A 16,033-nucleotide genomic window follows, 5' to 3' on the forward strand; every position below is an offset into this window, starting at 1 on the left:
GAGAGAGACCTGGGGGGCAGTGCTGCACAGCCCCGGCCCCCTAGCTTCCCAGAGCACTGGGCTCTCCCCAGGGCCCCTCCCTACCTTGCATGTCAAAGACCGGGTGCAGGGCTTCTTGGTGTCGACGTCGATGACCCCACAGTGGATGTCAGGATCAAACTCTCTTTCTGTCAAAAGCACACAGACATTACAATGGGTTCAACACTCCTTTGTTTATTCTAAAAATAGAAATCTGTGATTCTCTTATTTAGGAAAATTATAACTTGAAGCAAATCTACCACATTATCAATAAATGGAAGAAATGTTTGAGCACTGAAAAAAAAAGTCGCGACATCACTGAGAGGATGGGCACTCTAGTCACCAGACGAAGGGGAGGGACCATGTGAGCCAGCATTCCTCACTACTCCATTCAAGAACACGCCACTGGAAAGCTACTTTTACGTCACCTACACACACGTGCACTTTAAAACCAAGGAGGAGGAGGTCAAGGACACAACTTAGGGAACTTCATCTGAAAGCTGGAGTTGGCTAGTTTTAAAAGGAGGACTTCTAATAATAGTTACTTTGCTCCCCCAGGAGTGCCCAGTTAATACAAAAAGAAATACTGAGAAAAAAATTATGAAGTTACCTGATAATCTCTTATTTAAAAACTTCCTGTTATTGGAGTAATCTTCTGACTTCTTTTCCAGAACAGGTGGTGCAGGAAGCCCTTTGCCATTTAGAACGTGTCCAGGTGAAGGCAAGGTTGGCTTTGGTATTGAGGGGCAGTTAAGGCCAGGCTTGACTGAGGAGCTCGCAGGAGCAGGACAGGCGGGCCCTGCCGCGGGTTTCAGTAGTGTGCCATCCATCTTCGGATGAATCTTCTCCACTTTGACAGAAGGCGTCATGCTGTCATAGGGGAAGTGAGAACACCAGCACCTGAGTGCCCTGCAGCCCCAGGCGACTGGGAAGCCAGAGGGGTGAGGCAGAACCTGGGTCTACCTGTGTGCCATGCAGCGCTAGGTTCCCTAAGGCACCCTGGGACAATCTGCTAGGACTACGCAGAAAACTCAGCGAACCTTTATCCATAAGCCTTTCTGGGGAGGCAGAGAGCTCCAGAGGAACCATCACATTTACGTGGCCTTTCATCATTCCAGAACAGTCTTACACATGAGCCTGTTACCCAATGCAACTCCTGCAAGCAGCAAAATATGGAAAGGTCTCAAAGGACCAGAGACTACTGCAGGACCCTGTGAGGACATCTTTTGAGAACTGTCATTTTTAAGAACTGATCCATCAAAATGAAGTAAAACAAGTGAGTAGAGAAGAGAGCAACTGAAATTAGAGAACATTTCCACAAGAAGAGCCTCTCTGCCCCTGTCAACGAGGAAGATCCAGATTTAATTAGGACACAACATGTCACTGAAGCGGTAATTCTCCAGACCCTGAAGCAGGCTTCCCGACAGGGGCCTGGAATCTCAGCGCCTGGCACCCAGCTCGTGGGCACTGAACACCTGGATCACTACCCAAGAACTGACTTTTCTTGGCGTCTTCCTGATACTGTCACTTGGGTGGCAAACACTGCTTCAAAGCTAACAGCTGGCCTGGTCCCCATCTGAAGCCCGGCTACAGATACAGAAAATCTGGACCAGTGAGGTTTTGTACATTTTGTCCAGCGCAGTCAGTGCTCTAACAGCTGTGAAGCTGGCGAGTGACTTACACGCTGCACTGGCATTTTCTTTGGCGCTCTGACAGCTCCAGGAACGAAAGCCAAGCCCGCTGTACTTGCGCTTCTGACAGATGAGTGGAGGCTGGGGGCTTAGCAACCGGGACAAACAGCACCAAACAGCTGTACCTGGAGCAGCCCGACAGTGGCAGAGACACCATAAGATGCCATGGCCTCTCCAAGCTGGCAAGGTCTGTGCACAAGAGCAGATGCTGGCCGCTGCCCAAAGATTAACCAGGTTATCAGACCTTGGGACTGATACGTATGGCATACCCTCCACAGGGAGGCGGGCCAGGGAAGAGCCACCCGCCACCAAGGCTGAGGGACGCCGTGAGCCAGCAGGATGTGTTTCCATGAGCGGCTGCTCTTCACATGACCACACAGAGCCTGGCAGCCTATGGGTCCACTGGCCTGTCCTCATAGTGGGAACCTCTTTCAGCCTCCCCTCATCAGTGCTCTGACGTGAGCCCAAATCAGGGGGTGGGAGGAAGCACTGCTCCCCTATTTGCTGTGTAAGGCCCAGAAACCCTGGAACAGCTTCTGGGGCTCGCTCTGGCTTTATCCTCACTGTTAGCAGAGGCGGCGGCAGCACCAGCACCCCTTCCTGCACAGTCTCCTGCGGGGCTGACACTAGCCAGCCGTGACTCCAACACATGAATCCTACCGCCCCAGCGACCCTGCACAGGGGCCATGGTCTTTAAATGCTGAGAAAAACAGGGCCTTGGCTAAGGCCCCTCAGGTAGGAAGTGACGGGGCGGGATTTGAACCTCAGGCCTGTTCGACTAGAGAGTCCCATGGCTAAATCTTTTCACGCTTCCCTCTCATTGTGCACATAAAGGAGATAACCACAATATCTATTACACAGGATTGTTGTGATAAGTAAATGACAATACACGCAACTCAATCTCAATAGCTGGCACACAAGAAAGGATCAATAGATAGGAATTATTAACCTGATTATTACTGCTATCATGACTCTGCAAAGTTTCCCAAGCTGTAATAGGGAAACAAAAAGAAACAACTACGTATATCTGGATTTCCCCCAAAGTGGGCTTTCTTTTACATTATCCACAGACACTCTCACAGGCTACTTGTGTACACAGTTCCACCTACGGCCGGTGAGCTTTAAGAACCCTCTGAGCCATACTCACATTCTACCATGGGGGACTCTATTTTGCTGAATGGGATGCATTGGCCTGTTCCCCCTGAGCTGCAGTTTCTCTTTGGGCGATTTCAACAACTTGGAACTTAACGAGGATGCGCTCAGGACTCCTCCGCTGGAAGAACGGCTGCTTCCACTTCCACTGCCTCCTTTGCTTTTGGACAGAGAAGGGAAGAAGGAAAACACTGAAGTGGGAGGAACGGCCAGAGAAGGCTTGCTGGATGAGCTATGTCTTCTTTCTGAAAAGGAAAACAAAGTGGGTGGTGGGGTGGAGAAAAAACACCGTTTCAGGCAAGTCTTCAATGGAACCCTGGAGGAGTCCCCTGAAATCAACACATTTAGGTTCAAAAAATGTGTCACTAAGTGAAAATATATTAAACTCATCAGCTTTCAGAAATGGCTTATCTAGGCCCTACAGACTTATTCTGGATTCTAGGAACTGGTCCTTCTGCTTAAGAAAACATTTCACTGTAAAGAGCTTTATCATACATAGATAACCACTACGAAATTAAATAGCCACTTTAAACCTGAGAACGCTGGGTTTTGCATTTTAGAAATAAACCTCACTGACTCCAATTTGTAGTCAGAGAGGGGAGAATTATTCATTCATCTCCAGAACTCTGTTCACTGACACCAAACAGAATTATTTCTTCCTTTCTAGTGCGGGATATCTCCAATTTTCAAAACATCAAAGTGTTAAGAAACAAGTTGTACTTTGATTTTATTTTTTTGTCACTACCCACCAGCATATGACACCAAATAAGAATGTTTCTAGGGTTATCTTATCATTTGTTATGAATCTGTGCTGAAATTTTCCAGTGAATCACTTCACTCCCCACCCCCAACCCCTCCCCCACTTTAAAAATAATCTTACTTGACTACAGATGGCACAGCTCTGGTTCACACCACTAAGATGCCAAAGGCGCAAGACAAAAATACCACAAATAGCTTTGCCTGTTTTATAAACCAGGAAGTAATTCATGGTTAAGCAAGAACTACACAGGTTTAACTGAAAATAAGTCTATCCACTAGAGAATCAGGTTTTCTCAGAGTAAGGCAATGCATACTAAATAAATCGAGAGCTAAAGAATGTTACCATCAGAAACAAGTAAATTATTTAGTAACTTTATCTACTTAAGTACCTTATGCTGGTAGCTTAGTAATTACCTTTAGTTAAACTTGTACTTTAAAATGGCATGTTTGCTTAACTCTTAGTTTTAAAAATCTATGTGACTCAACATCTATTTCTCACAACATGGAAGCTATATGAATATTTTAAAAATTCAGCATATTAGAATCAATTTGACTATGGTTCAATTCAGTCACTCAGTAGTGTCCAACTCTTTGCGACCCCATGGACTACAGCACACCAGGCTTCCCTGTCCATCACCAACTCCCAGAGCTAGCTCAAACTTATGTCCATTGAGTCAGTGATGCTACCAACTGTCTCATCCTCTGTGGTCCCCTTCTCCTCCTGCCTTCAATCTTTCCCAGCATCAGGTTCTTTTCTAATGAGTCTGTTCTTCGCATCAGGTGGCCAAAGTATTGGAGCTTCAGCATCAGTGCCTCTAATGAATATTCAGGACTGATTTCCTTCAGAATGGACTGGTTGGATCTCCTTGCAGTCCAAGAGACTCTCAAGAGTCTTCTCCAACACCACAGTTCAAAAGCATCAATACTTTGGCACTCAGCCTCCTTTATGGTCCAACTCTCACATCCATTCATGACTACTGGAAAAACCACAGCCTTGACTAGATGGACCTTTATTGGCAAAGTTATGTCTCTGCTTTCTAATATGCTGTCTAGGTTAGTCATAGCTTTTCTTCTAAGGTACTAGTATCTGTTAATTTCATGGCTGCAGTCACCATCTGCAGTGATTTTGGAGCCCAAGAAAATAAAGTCTGTCACTGTTTCCATTGTTTCCCCATCACGTAAATGGTTTATTTCCAAATGTCTTTTTTCACCAGTGAAGCTGTGCTGAGTTATTCCCAGAAGGACATCAGGTCACTGATGCTTTATGAGGTACTAAGAGCCTGCTCTACACCAGGACAAAATTATGTTATCTATAAACAGAATTCAAATTCTCCAACTATAACACACAGAGGCTACAACCAATTTAGGAAGGCCTAACTGGTAGTCATTTCTAAGTGCCTGCTACTTTCTTCCCCAGATATGACAGTTGTATGTAAGGAAGGGAAAGCCAAAATAAGTTAATTTGGCATCTGAGGCTTTCTTAAAAAAAAAAAAAAAAAAAAAAAAATTAAGTTTCCTTCTCTTCTGTGATCCTGAGATACTTTGAATGTACTTTCAAGCATCAGCACTTGTCAGCCAGGACTGTGAAAATCTGTTTCCATTTCCCGACTCCCTTGGATGAAGGAGCTTGTTGTTTCAGTCAGCCACCCCTGACAACTGGCACAGAGTAGGCCTTCAATTAACACTGGCCTGATTGGCACAGCTCTTCTTGTGAAGACAGTGATTCTTACATGGTCCCAGACCAGTACTTCTCAACCTTGGCTACTCACTGGCATAACCTAATGAGCTAAAAAATATACTGATGCTTCACTTCCACTCTCAGAGATTCTGATTCTGATTTTTCTGTGGCCTGGGCATTCAGATGCTTGCAAGTTCTGTGTGATCCCACTGCACAGCCAATGGTGAGAGACTGCCTAAGACCAGGCTAATGTCTCCGGGACCATGAACCACAGCTGAGGAAGTCCATATCTGCCACATAAAATACTATTTTCCACTCAACGTTTCTATGTAAATGATCAACTTCACTGTTCCTCCCTAATCCAGTAGTCACCAGTCTCTCATGGGGATATCACTGGTATTTTGGACACAACAATTCTCGTACAGGACCTCAGGGTGGTTAAAATTCCTGTTCCCCGAGCCTCTCATCACCAGTAAATGGTACCACTCCACCAAGGGCAACCTGAATCTACCCCCCAATCAAAACTGCCCCTCCCAATCTATTTTCAAACGGCCTAGCATGAAATAGAGTATCACTCAGTTGAGAGATATTTTCCCAAAACAATAGCATGTATAAAATAATAGGTTTTAAAGTCTGTAATATACATTATACTTCTGATATACATTAAATATTAAAATATTCATCCATACTCAGCCACAAAAATCATCTTGTGTATCCCCAGTGGAAGAGTACTAAAGGAATACCACGATATCTGTAATACAAAGAGGGGGAAAACCTTCCAACCAGAACTCTGACTTCTAGGAAATACATTCCTTTTACAATTTGACGCGTTATCAGAATTCTCAAGTGTCTCTGAGTGAGAGTGATGTATTTTCTCTTATATCAAATGATGCAAATTAAATTATCAACCTAATTAATCTTCTATAATGATCATCTTGAAGACAGAAAGTAGTTCTGAAGCCACTGATCTACTAGGGAACGATTTCAGCATAAAGAATTTTTGCATTTGCTTTTGTGAGATTTCCTCTGTAAGAAGCACTAGGTGAACACAGAAAACGACACCTGGTTGAACTAAGCCAGTGAAAATAAGAGCACAGTCTGCTCACCCCCACCAAACATCCCCCATCCACCCCAGGTCACCACAGACGTGAGGAGCCGTGCCATCCACAGCTGATGCGGCATCTCCCTCCACTTCGGATATGCTTCCTCCACTGCTTCACAGCAGCTCACAACCTGAAACCCTGCTGGCCCCGACCTGCAGAAGCACATGCCAGGCTATCTTCAAGGAAAACTCCTGTTAGAGTATTTATGTATTTTTCAAAGCATTTAATACACACGCAACTGTGCTACCATTCTTGTTAGGGTCCTACCTTTCTCAGTGTCACTCACTGATTAAGTTTTGAGTGTTTGTGCCCATTTATCCCATTTTTCTAATGAGTCTCTTGTGGATTTTATTGCACAACTTTGCATAGTGCAGTAATTTTTTAGGAATGCATGTTTTGTTATAGCAGAACTGACTGCAATTTCAGTTTGTTTTTTCAATTTTCTTTTTTTCTTTTTTGGCCACACTGCATGGCATGTGAGGTCTTAGTTCCCCAGCCAGGATCGAACCCGTGCCCCTGGCAGAGGGACCCAGGGTTCTAACCACCGGACCCCAAGGAAGTTCCTGCCCTTTCAGTTTTCTATTCTCATTATAGTCCACTCTCCCCTTTTCTTCAGTTAATGCTTTTGTTTTTTGTCTATTAACTCTTGGTATGGGATTTTGCATTAGAAAAATCCAGATTCAAAGCTTTCTAACACTAAAAGTCAGCGTATGTACCAATACCTTATCAAAAAAGTTATATTTCCTACTGCAACAATAAAAGCTGTTTAAAAATTTAGAATGGCAATCTATCATGTGAATCTCTTTCATTCACTAAAATTTGAAACAGACTGTGTGTGTGTGTGTATGTGTGTGTGTGTGTGTGTGTGTGTGTGTGTGTAAATGTGATTCTGGCTGAAAAGTGCCAGCTCAAACCCTCATCATGCTGCTGAATTAAGCTGTTCCTTCACATCATGGTCTGCTAACTTATTCACTGGAAAGGGCGGCATCTGGCTTTCCCTTCACAAGAAAATACAGATGAAAAAACCAAATTAAATTATAGTTATGTTGGACTCTCCCCAACCTTTCAAGCTAGGCCCTTAATTTTCTTAAGATTTTAAAAAGTGTTTTGTTTCTAGATCAAAAGGGAAATGGGCAACTTATGGGTAGGGTTAGGGACCTTATACTAAGTGGACAAACTGGTAGCCAGATGCTAAGCATAACTGCAGTGTGGTTTGGTGAAGAGTCCAAGTTGAATTTTCAAAGCACTCCTCTCTCCAGGGCCTAGCACTGGCCCAGAAAAAGCACACTCTGTCCCTAAGTTAGGAGGGCCCTGTGAAGGGCTCCAGCAAGCATGAAAGACAGGCAGATAGACAGACACAGACACAGTGAAGAGACAGAGCACAGACAGAAAGACAGACACAAGTGGGTGAGGGCACAGTGTCTGTGTAGCAGTGGTGGGTTGGGAGCGACCACACAGGCAAAGAGATGTGCAGTCAGAGACAGAGGGAGCAAGAGAGAGACAGCAAGAGATGGGTGCATCGGCCTTTCTTTCTCTTGTGACTTGAACATGTGACACCATTGCAGGCCAGGGTAGGATACTGGGATGGGTAGGGGTTAGGACAACTTTAAGTCTTCCAAAACAGAAAGTAACCAAGAATACTGAGCTTATAATTAATTGTGGATTTATGCTGAGGTTCAAAAAAAAAAGTGCATATATAAGTGTTGACACCTAGGTACAAACCAAAAAGGAGTTCAAAGCAAATAATTAAATCTTTAAAAGCCATATATATTGCTTTGAGAAAAAAAAAAAAAAAACCTAAAAGTAACTTATGGTGTACAACTGTCAAAGTTAGGATACAAACCTAAAATACAGTCAAAAAACACTAACTTCAAATCATTCATGCTTGAAAAAAAAATCTACAAAAATATCTGTCATTTGTTAAGTGGTCATCCCTTGGCCTACAGGTCTATTTTTAAAAAACATTTGCATATTGTTTTTCTACAACAAATATGGTTTACTTGTTTATCAAACACACACTTTTAAAAAAGAGAGATCAGTTGGTCTTCTGGCCTCAGTTCCAAACATGCTAAAATAAAGCAAGGCCTATTATCACTCCCAAGCATGGTATCAATTTGTCTCACTCTTCATGAGCATCATGAAAGAGCCGGCACAGCAGTGAACAGCTCAGAAAACCCCACAAAACTATTTTTACTCAAGGCCCTTTTCTGGTATCTTATTAAACCTTTTGCTCATCTTTTATGGTCTGAACAACTGATTAATGTTAAGTCTCACCTTCAACAATAGCAGCAATAGGAGTTGCTACCATTTATCGGGCAGAGACCACATACAACTGGCAACACGCTACAAAATTTTACAGGGACTATGTCATTTAGCCCTAACCATCTTCCTACAGAGCAGACACTTCCATGATCCCCTCTTTCCAGATAAGAAAGCCAAGGCTTTAAAGGACTCAAGTTGGTTGCCCAACATCACCCAGCTAACCCAGAGGCAGGATCAGCATGCAAGCCCAGGAAGGTTAACTCTAGTGCCCAGGCTGGAGCCAGGACAGTCCACCTGCCCTTAAGTGGTGTTATGAGCAGACCACAACGCACAGTCCAAAGGCAGGCTGAAGGGAAGGGTGATGGCAGGTCGTATATCCTCTTTCCAAATGCTCAGCAAGTGCAGGCTATTACTTGGGCTGCACAGTCAGAACATACAACAAGTTTAAGACAAAGCTTTGGTAAATTCGGGGTGGGGAGCCACAATCTGTTCAAGGGAAAACCAGGATGTTGTGGATTTAATCTCTATTTTGGAAGTTGCTAACCTAAAGGTTAGCTGTGGTTTCAGTCAGTGTTGCATTCATCAACCACCGCCCCCCCCCCACCCCCAAAACCACCCCCTCAGGGAAACATTTAAGATGGTTTTAACAATGATTTTTTTCCAGAAAGTGCTTGTCAGGCTGCCTTCTTGGCTTGGCTAAAAAGAATCACTTACAAAGTTCCCAGATGCATATGTGCTACAAAGAACCCGTGAGGAGGAGCAGCAAATGCCTGTTTCACAGGGTGAGACTGGCCCCCTGCTGACCAGCACCATTAGGCATGCTTGCAGTCACGTTCTGCTCCCGGTCATCTTTCTAACAGAGTTTGTTGGATAAACTCTCGATTAATTAACCAGTTTGAATAGAATCCAAAGTAAAACCAAAAAAAAAAAAAAAAAGTCAACGTTTTTTTTAGTAGATCACTTGAAAGAGCAAGAACTTTGGAGTCAGAGACACGTGGGTTCAAATCCTTGTTCTGCCACTAACTAGCTGGGTGACACCCTGGGCAAAGACCTAACTCTACCTACTTTAGCAGACTCTTCATCTGTCAAACCTACCTTGCAGGGCTGCAGGGATTAAGTAACAGAGTTGTAAAGCCCACTGTGGACCAGGGACTGGGAATTCCATAGCAAGGAAGACAGAGAGGCTCCCTGTTAAGTTCAGGTGGTGACAGTTATAGACACCAAGTGGGAAAGGCCTGCTCATTATTCAAGCAGGCAGAAATCACTAAAGAAAAAAGCAAACCCACTGCAACTTCTCCAGTGTGGTAAAAACTTAAGTTTATAGATTTAGTTTACATGTCAGTCCAGGAAGATATTAAGCTCATCTCAGTGGAGAGTTCGAAACTTTTACGATTCATTAAAAATGAATACATTCATACATCAACCAAAAAAGACATTCATTCAAGCTAAAATTACTTTATAATTAAAAAGTTGGCCCATTTTCCTAAGAGAACTGAGTCACTTAGGAAGAACTGCAGGTGAAAAGAAAGAAAATGATGATCAAGTTTATGGATCTAAAGGTGGCAATTTTATGTAGATTATCTTTGCAATGATTCCCCAAACTTCCAAATTTTTCTCTAAGTGAAACTCACAATTTTGGGTGGGTTAGGTCAGGTGAGGTTAAAAAGAGTGAATACTCTGTTACAGAAAGACCTTTTCCCCCTTCTTTTCTTGGCCAAGCCATACAGCTTGCAGGATCTTAAGTTTCCCAACTAGGGACTGAACCCACGCCCCATGCAGTGGAGGTATGGAGTCTTAATGTTTGGACCATTAGGGACGTCCTAGAAAGGCCTTATGAGAACTACCAACCCACAGGTCAAGGAATATATCAGTTCATGGTGTCTCTTACAGTCCCATTCCACTAATACTCTATAACTACTCCCATTGAAAGCAAGGATTTTTAATAATCAAGCTTACATATGGCTATAAAATGTAAAACACAGATACTTTGGCCAGACATAGTAAGTAATAACTGAATACACCAAAAGCTCAGTTTAGAAATGCTGGGTCATTCATTAAGCAGCCCTTTCAAAAAATTAAATTGCTTATTTGACATTCAGGTTGGAAATAACTGCTATGTGCTATTCATAGGTCCTAATTAACCCAAAGTAACCCATCATATTTCAGTTTTGGGGCCACTAAACACAGCTTACAAGGGGTCAAACTGGCATCATCTGTGTTTCATAAGGAGTACGACCCCTATGAAACATCAAAGATCAGGACTCGAGGCAGACTATATCTAAGCCTGCATAATATATATATATTACAGCAACTGACTAGGCATACCCGATTTAGCAACATCCTAAGCAGTATCTGTGAAACCATGACTTTGGGTTTGACATAACTTTTTTTTTCCCTAGTAACTATTAAAAAAAAAAAATTAGCACACTTTTAAAGTCACATCACAGACTATATGTGGACATAACACATTTAACAACATCTCCTCACTGCTCTCACCTTCAACTTCTCCCTGTAAACGTTCTTGTTCTTTTCTAAAAGCAGTCTCACATGTCTGACTAACAAACACAATCCAATTCTACTCCTGTCTTTACATAATATTTTTTAATCTTAAATCGGCTTTTTCTTTGATCCAATTTCTGGAGGGTCCCAAGGACTGGACTGGAATACTCCAGAGCAACCAGTGCATAGTCTGATGCTAAAAAGGAAGCAAATCGGTGGGACTGTGCCTGGAATGTTCAAATCTCAAACTGGGGGATCCAGGGCTGACCTCTGCCATGCAGCACCTCAAAGGGCAGTGAGCCAAAAGCTAAGACTGGAGCCAGGAGGCCCCCTCAGAGCATGCTTAGGTGGGTCACCAACAGCACTGGGTAACAGCGAGGAAGGAAAAGTCTTTACCACAAAGCCCGCGGCATCATTTCCACCAGAGAGACTTAACTGAAAAGGATGATTTCAACACTGGCTGCCCTAACAAATTAGTCTCCAACTGCAACTTCTGCCAAATGCATTTTTCCTCCCCTTAATGCAGAGGTGTTTTAAAATTCAAACATAGGGGGAAAGTGCAGAAATGAGAGTCATTTATAACACTTGGGCCACTTGAAACAACTTTTAGCCAAGGTCTATAATCAAATTATCAAGCTCTTGAAGTCAGCGCTTTATGACGGAAATAAAAGGCCTACTAAAGTATTCCAGGTCCCTTGGCATTTCCACGTCTCTGGGCAGGGCAGCCCTGCAGCATCCCCATTCACACTGGCTGATGAAAGAGAACAGATCACAAAGGGCAGATTACAAGGGAGAACGACTCCCAACTCCCCAACTCCGGAGGGGGAATGGACAGGCGTGAATGGATTGTAAATAATGTTGCTAAGAAAGGACCACAAATATGGCAACCTAAGATAATCCTCTTGCTAGGAATTCTTCCCAGGGGGCTGTTTTTTCTGAACTTTGCTTTCAAGTATGTGAGAAATATGAAGAACTTATTGAATATCTGGAGGTAGCCCTCCCCTGCCATCTTAACTTGTAGCTCTGTGCAAACATTAGGGGGAAAAATGGCCTTCCAAAATTCCAAATACTTTATTAAAGGAGATGGAATGATAAAGAAAAAGAGGGGAGACCTTATGGTATAACTACTGATCGTCTCAGCTGGGAGAATAGTATCAGTTCTTCATCATTGTTTTCTTAAGACATCTTGCTTAGGGAAAACTGAATGGTCTGAAAAACCAGTTCATTTCCTTCAGGGGGCCCTTCCTATGCTCCTGCTTAAGGTGCCGACTTTGAACTGAGAGTTATCATCATGATCTCAGACAAACACACACAGATGTTTCTCAGCACATGTAACTTTGGGGAAAAGGCTGTCACTGCTTTGAGCAGAATGCAGCAACCAAACGACGCCACCTCTGTGATGTTGCCGTCACTGTTTCAGACTACGGCGGGGATATCATGTAGTAAGCGACATGCTGGCTGACACTTCTACTTTGCTAACAGTCATAAGCACCTCTCTCTGCTGTCCTCAGGATTCACAGTGTCAAGCAAATGATCCTGACAGAGTACAGCAAGCACTCACCCCACCTGAAACAAACCCGATTTCGAGGTCTGAATGATGCACAGCATTCCCTGAATGCACCCCTTGGTCTCCCTCCCATCCACGGAATTGACAGGTCTGCGTGCTTCAGGTATCAATGTATGACAAGGAACAAAAAACCAAGACAAGAAACCCACCAGTCTTCAGTTACTTTTGGTTTAATCCTGTATCTGTTGGGGGAAAAGCATTCTATATGTTCAGTGAACAATCATTGTAAGTTTAGCCTTCTAACATGCTAACACCATGTGCGGATCAAACGGCAACACCCTCAGTCCTTATACAAACACCTCTGTAGTCACATCTGGTCTATAGTCGGGTCTGGGTTCCAGTTTTTCTCTAATGAGAGATTCAAGGCTATCATCAAAATGCACAAAGAATTAAGAAAAACGAGCTATGTCTTTACTCCTGCTGCTGCTGCTAAGTCGCTTCAGTCGTGTCCGACTCTGTGCGACCCCATAGACGGCAGCCCAATAGGCTCCTCCATCCCTGGGATTCTCCAGGCAAGAATACTGGAGTGGGTTGCCATTTCCTTCTCCAATGCATACATGCATGCTAAGTCGCTTCAGTCGTGTCTGACTCTATGCGACCCCACGAACAGCAGCCCACCAGGCTCCTCCATCCATAGAACTCTCCGGGCAAGAACACTGGAATGGGTTGCCATTTCCTGCTCCGATGTCTTTACTACTCCAATCCAATTTTTATACACACACAAAGGGTAGGGAAGAGTGAAAAAATTAAAGGAAACTGGCAGAGCTTCAAGTAGAGGAGTCCTTCTTGGTTTGTTTTTTTTTTTTTTTTAAAACAAAACTTCCGTGCAGGAATCCCCTTAGGGAACACTGTCCTCTGAGGCCAGAAAGGAGCAGCAAGTCCAAGGTGCAACAGAATGACGGCACCATCTGCTGCAGAGTGCAGCACTAAGTTGGGAAGCCACATCTTTACTGCTGTTTCCCACTAGTTTTGTGGCCTTTACATTCCACTTTATTGGGGAGGAAGGCGAGGAAGGGGTGAGAAGACCATGAACCTGGGAATAACAACAACCTCAAAATCACAACACAGCCCTTAAAGCCTCCTCATTAAATGCGCTCTGTTAATAAGGAATGGGTGATTCACGACTGAACAATGCCAATGTTTTGATGACTTTGCAGCACGTGTTCCCCCCCCCCCGCCCCCCCCCCCGCCCCAAGACAGAAAACAGCATCTGCCCCACCTACAGGCCAGGGCTGTCCTCTAATCAACACCAAAGCGATATTCAAAAACGAAACCAGAAAACAGCAACTGTAAAACTGCCTGATGAGAAGTAAAAGTTTGGTGTTTTGTTTTCTTTTAGTGAACGGCAGTTTGAATAAAGGTTTACAATCCTGTTTGTATTTCAAGTCCTGAAAACAGGCAGCTAAAGTTCATCCTCAATTAAAACCATCCGGTCAAGCACATTATTGCAGGAGGCATGAAATGTGAATCCAGTGAAAACTAAAGATCTCAACTGTCACCTCGCTTCCTGCTTGCAGAGAAGGCATGAGAGAGTTAAGGTAACTTTGAGAACAGCCGCCCAACCCACCCGAGCAGAATCAGCTTGGCTGTACTGGCTACCTTAATAACGCAACTGAAGGAAAAAAAATAGTCTTTTCTGGCAGGCAGTCGGTAATTAAATTTTTATACACTCAATTTAAGTTACTGAATGACTTCCCAGGGTTACTGTTTGTATTTTGAAGTTGTTCTTCCTCTTGACACAATGTTCTGCTTGCAACTTTGCTGTGGAATTGAAGAATCCGACAAAACGGCTTTCAAACACATTCTACAGGAAACACTGTGAACTGCCTGTCATGAAACCTCACTCACCGCAAGTGAGATAAAAAACAAACAGTCAAAGCGTGTTACAACGTTCCTCCATTTTTAGAGAGCGACGTAACCACTGCTCTCCCTGTTTGGAGATATGGGAACCGTTGGGTGCAAACCTCAGCATTTTGTGGGAGTTAATAGCAAACTCAACTTCAGCCTGTGCCTGACCTTTGGCCAGATCACTCGAATGACATTTCAGCATGGCTCCTGTGGCTGGCCTGCCGGCGGCGGGGCGGCAGCTAATCCCTCCTGTTGCGATCACCCCCCTGCTCAGCGGGACTGCAAGGCGCACTCACCACCGCTCAGCCCAAAGTGCTCCGGGCCTGCCGGCGGGGCGGGACAGCCACCAGAGGACGGGGGGCCTGTGCCAGCTCGCCCCGCTATGCTCTGCTCTGCTCTGCTCTGCTCTGCTCTGCGTGGGGTTCCGTCCTGCTCCCAAAGACCTAGCCCACCTTCCACATGCTCATCCAGGACCGGGCCCCCAGCCAAGCCCAGCCTCTGAGAACTGCCTCGGAAAACTTACCCGGTAGAGCTTTCAGCCCCCGTGCGGAGGAAGGGCTGCTCTGAGGAGGCTTCTTGTCACCTTCCATTCACATAATTTGGTTGTGCTTCATTGCACACTTGCTACTGCAGGCTTGCATCATGATTTGGGTCTGCCCACCAACTCCAAATATGCTCCATGTTTGGTCTTATGTAACATTTGCTACTACTGTAAAAAGCACTTGAATTACAAAGGTCCTGGCAGATCAACAGAAAACAAGGGGTGGAGTCTAATTTCATCTAATATGGTCATAGAAGGCGTCCTGGCTGGTGTAAATTAATCCTTCTCTTGGAAAGGCTGCTGGCCAAAACTGGAGGAAGATGGAATTTATGAATTTAACCGACTAGAATGTGAATTACTCACACCTGATTTTCCTGCATAACTTTAAACTGACAACTACTATCAGGTAAATTAGGAAATTTAAATGATTCATTATATATCTACAATTTAAGGCTAGACAGCCCTAAAAGTTTTTAATATTATACATTTTTACAAATATCAGCAGTCTTTTTCCACATGCTATTTCTCCAGTATCTATTCTTTAAACAAACAAAAGTTTATTATATCTAATAGCTTTCCTTAAATCTAGTAAGAAAAATCTTCACCCATTTTCTGTGCCTATTTGTAAAATACATCTAATTTCAGAAAAATATACATGTCATTGTCCATAGTTGAACAGCTGGATAACTGATGAAAGCTGGGGACCTTTTAGGCTTTTAATGCAAAAACTTCTCTAAGTGGATCCTTGAAAACCAAGTCATCCTGGTTAAACGGGTTGCCTGTCTCCGCCGTATTACACTTTCCGCATCACTACTCCTCGTCCCGTTAATCGCCAAATCTTACTATCAAACAGGCATGGAAAAAAGCAGCCAACTGATAGGAGTTTTATGATAATAAAGGCTGCACACATAAACA

The 16,033-nt window shown here is 43.8% G+C and overlaps 1 protein-coding gene across 4 annotated transcripts in view; it reads right to left on the minus strand.

The window, feature by feature from the left end:
• Positions 1–16,033, minus strand: part of ATXN7 (ataxin 7) — a 139,478-nt gene that overhangs the window by 18,443 nt on the left and 105,002 nt on the right. For 3 of the 4 annotated variants that reach the window (XM_018067123.1, XM_018067124.1, XM_018067122.1), the window contains 3 exons: positions 2,857–3,106; positions 629–888; positions 85–167 (listed from right to left, as the gene is read on the minus strand). In XM_018067123.1, the coding sequence (XP_017922612.1) occupies positions 85–167; positions 629–888; positions 2,857–3,106 (593 nt within the window). Of the gene's footprint in view, positions 1–84; positions 168–628; positions 889–2,856; positions 3,107–15,100; positions 15,468–16,033 lie in introns of those variants that run through there. The other variant, XM_018067125.1, reaches the window with a different exon arrangement.

The sequence above is a fragment of the Capra hircus genome, chromosome 22 (genome assembly GCF_001704415.2).
Source record: "Capra hircus breed San Clemente chromosome 22, ASM170441v1, whole genome shotgun sequence".
Taxonomy (NCBI): Eukaryota; Metazoa; Chordata; class Mammalia; order Artiodactyla; family Bovidae; genus Capra; species Capra hircus.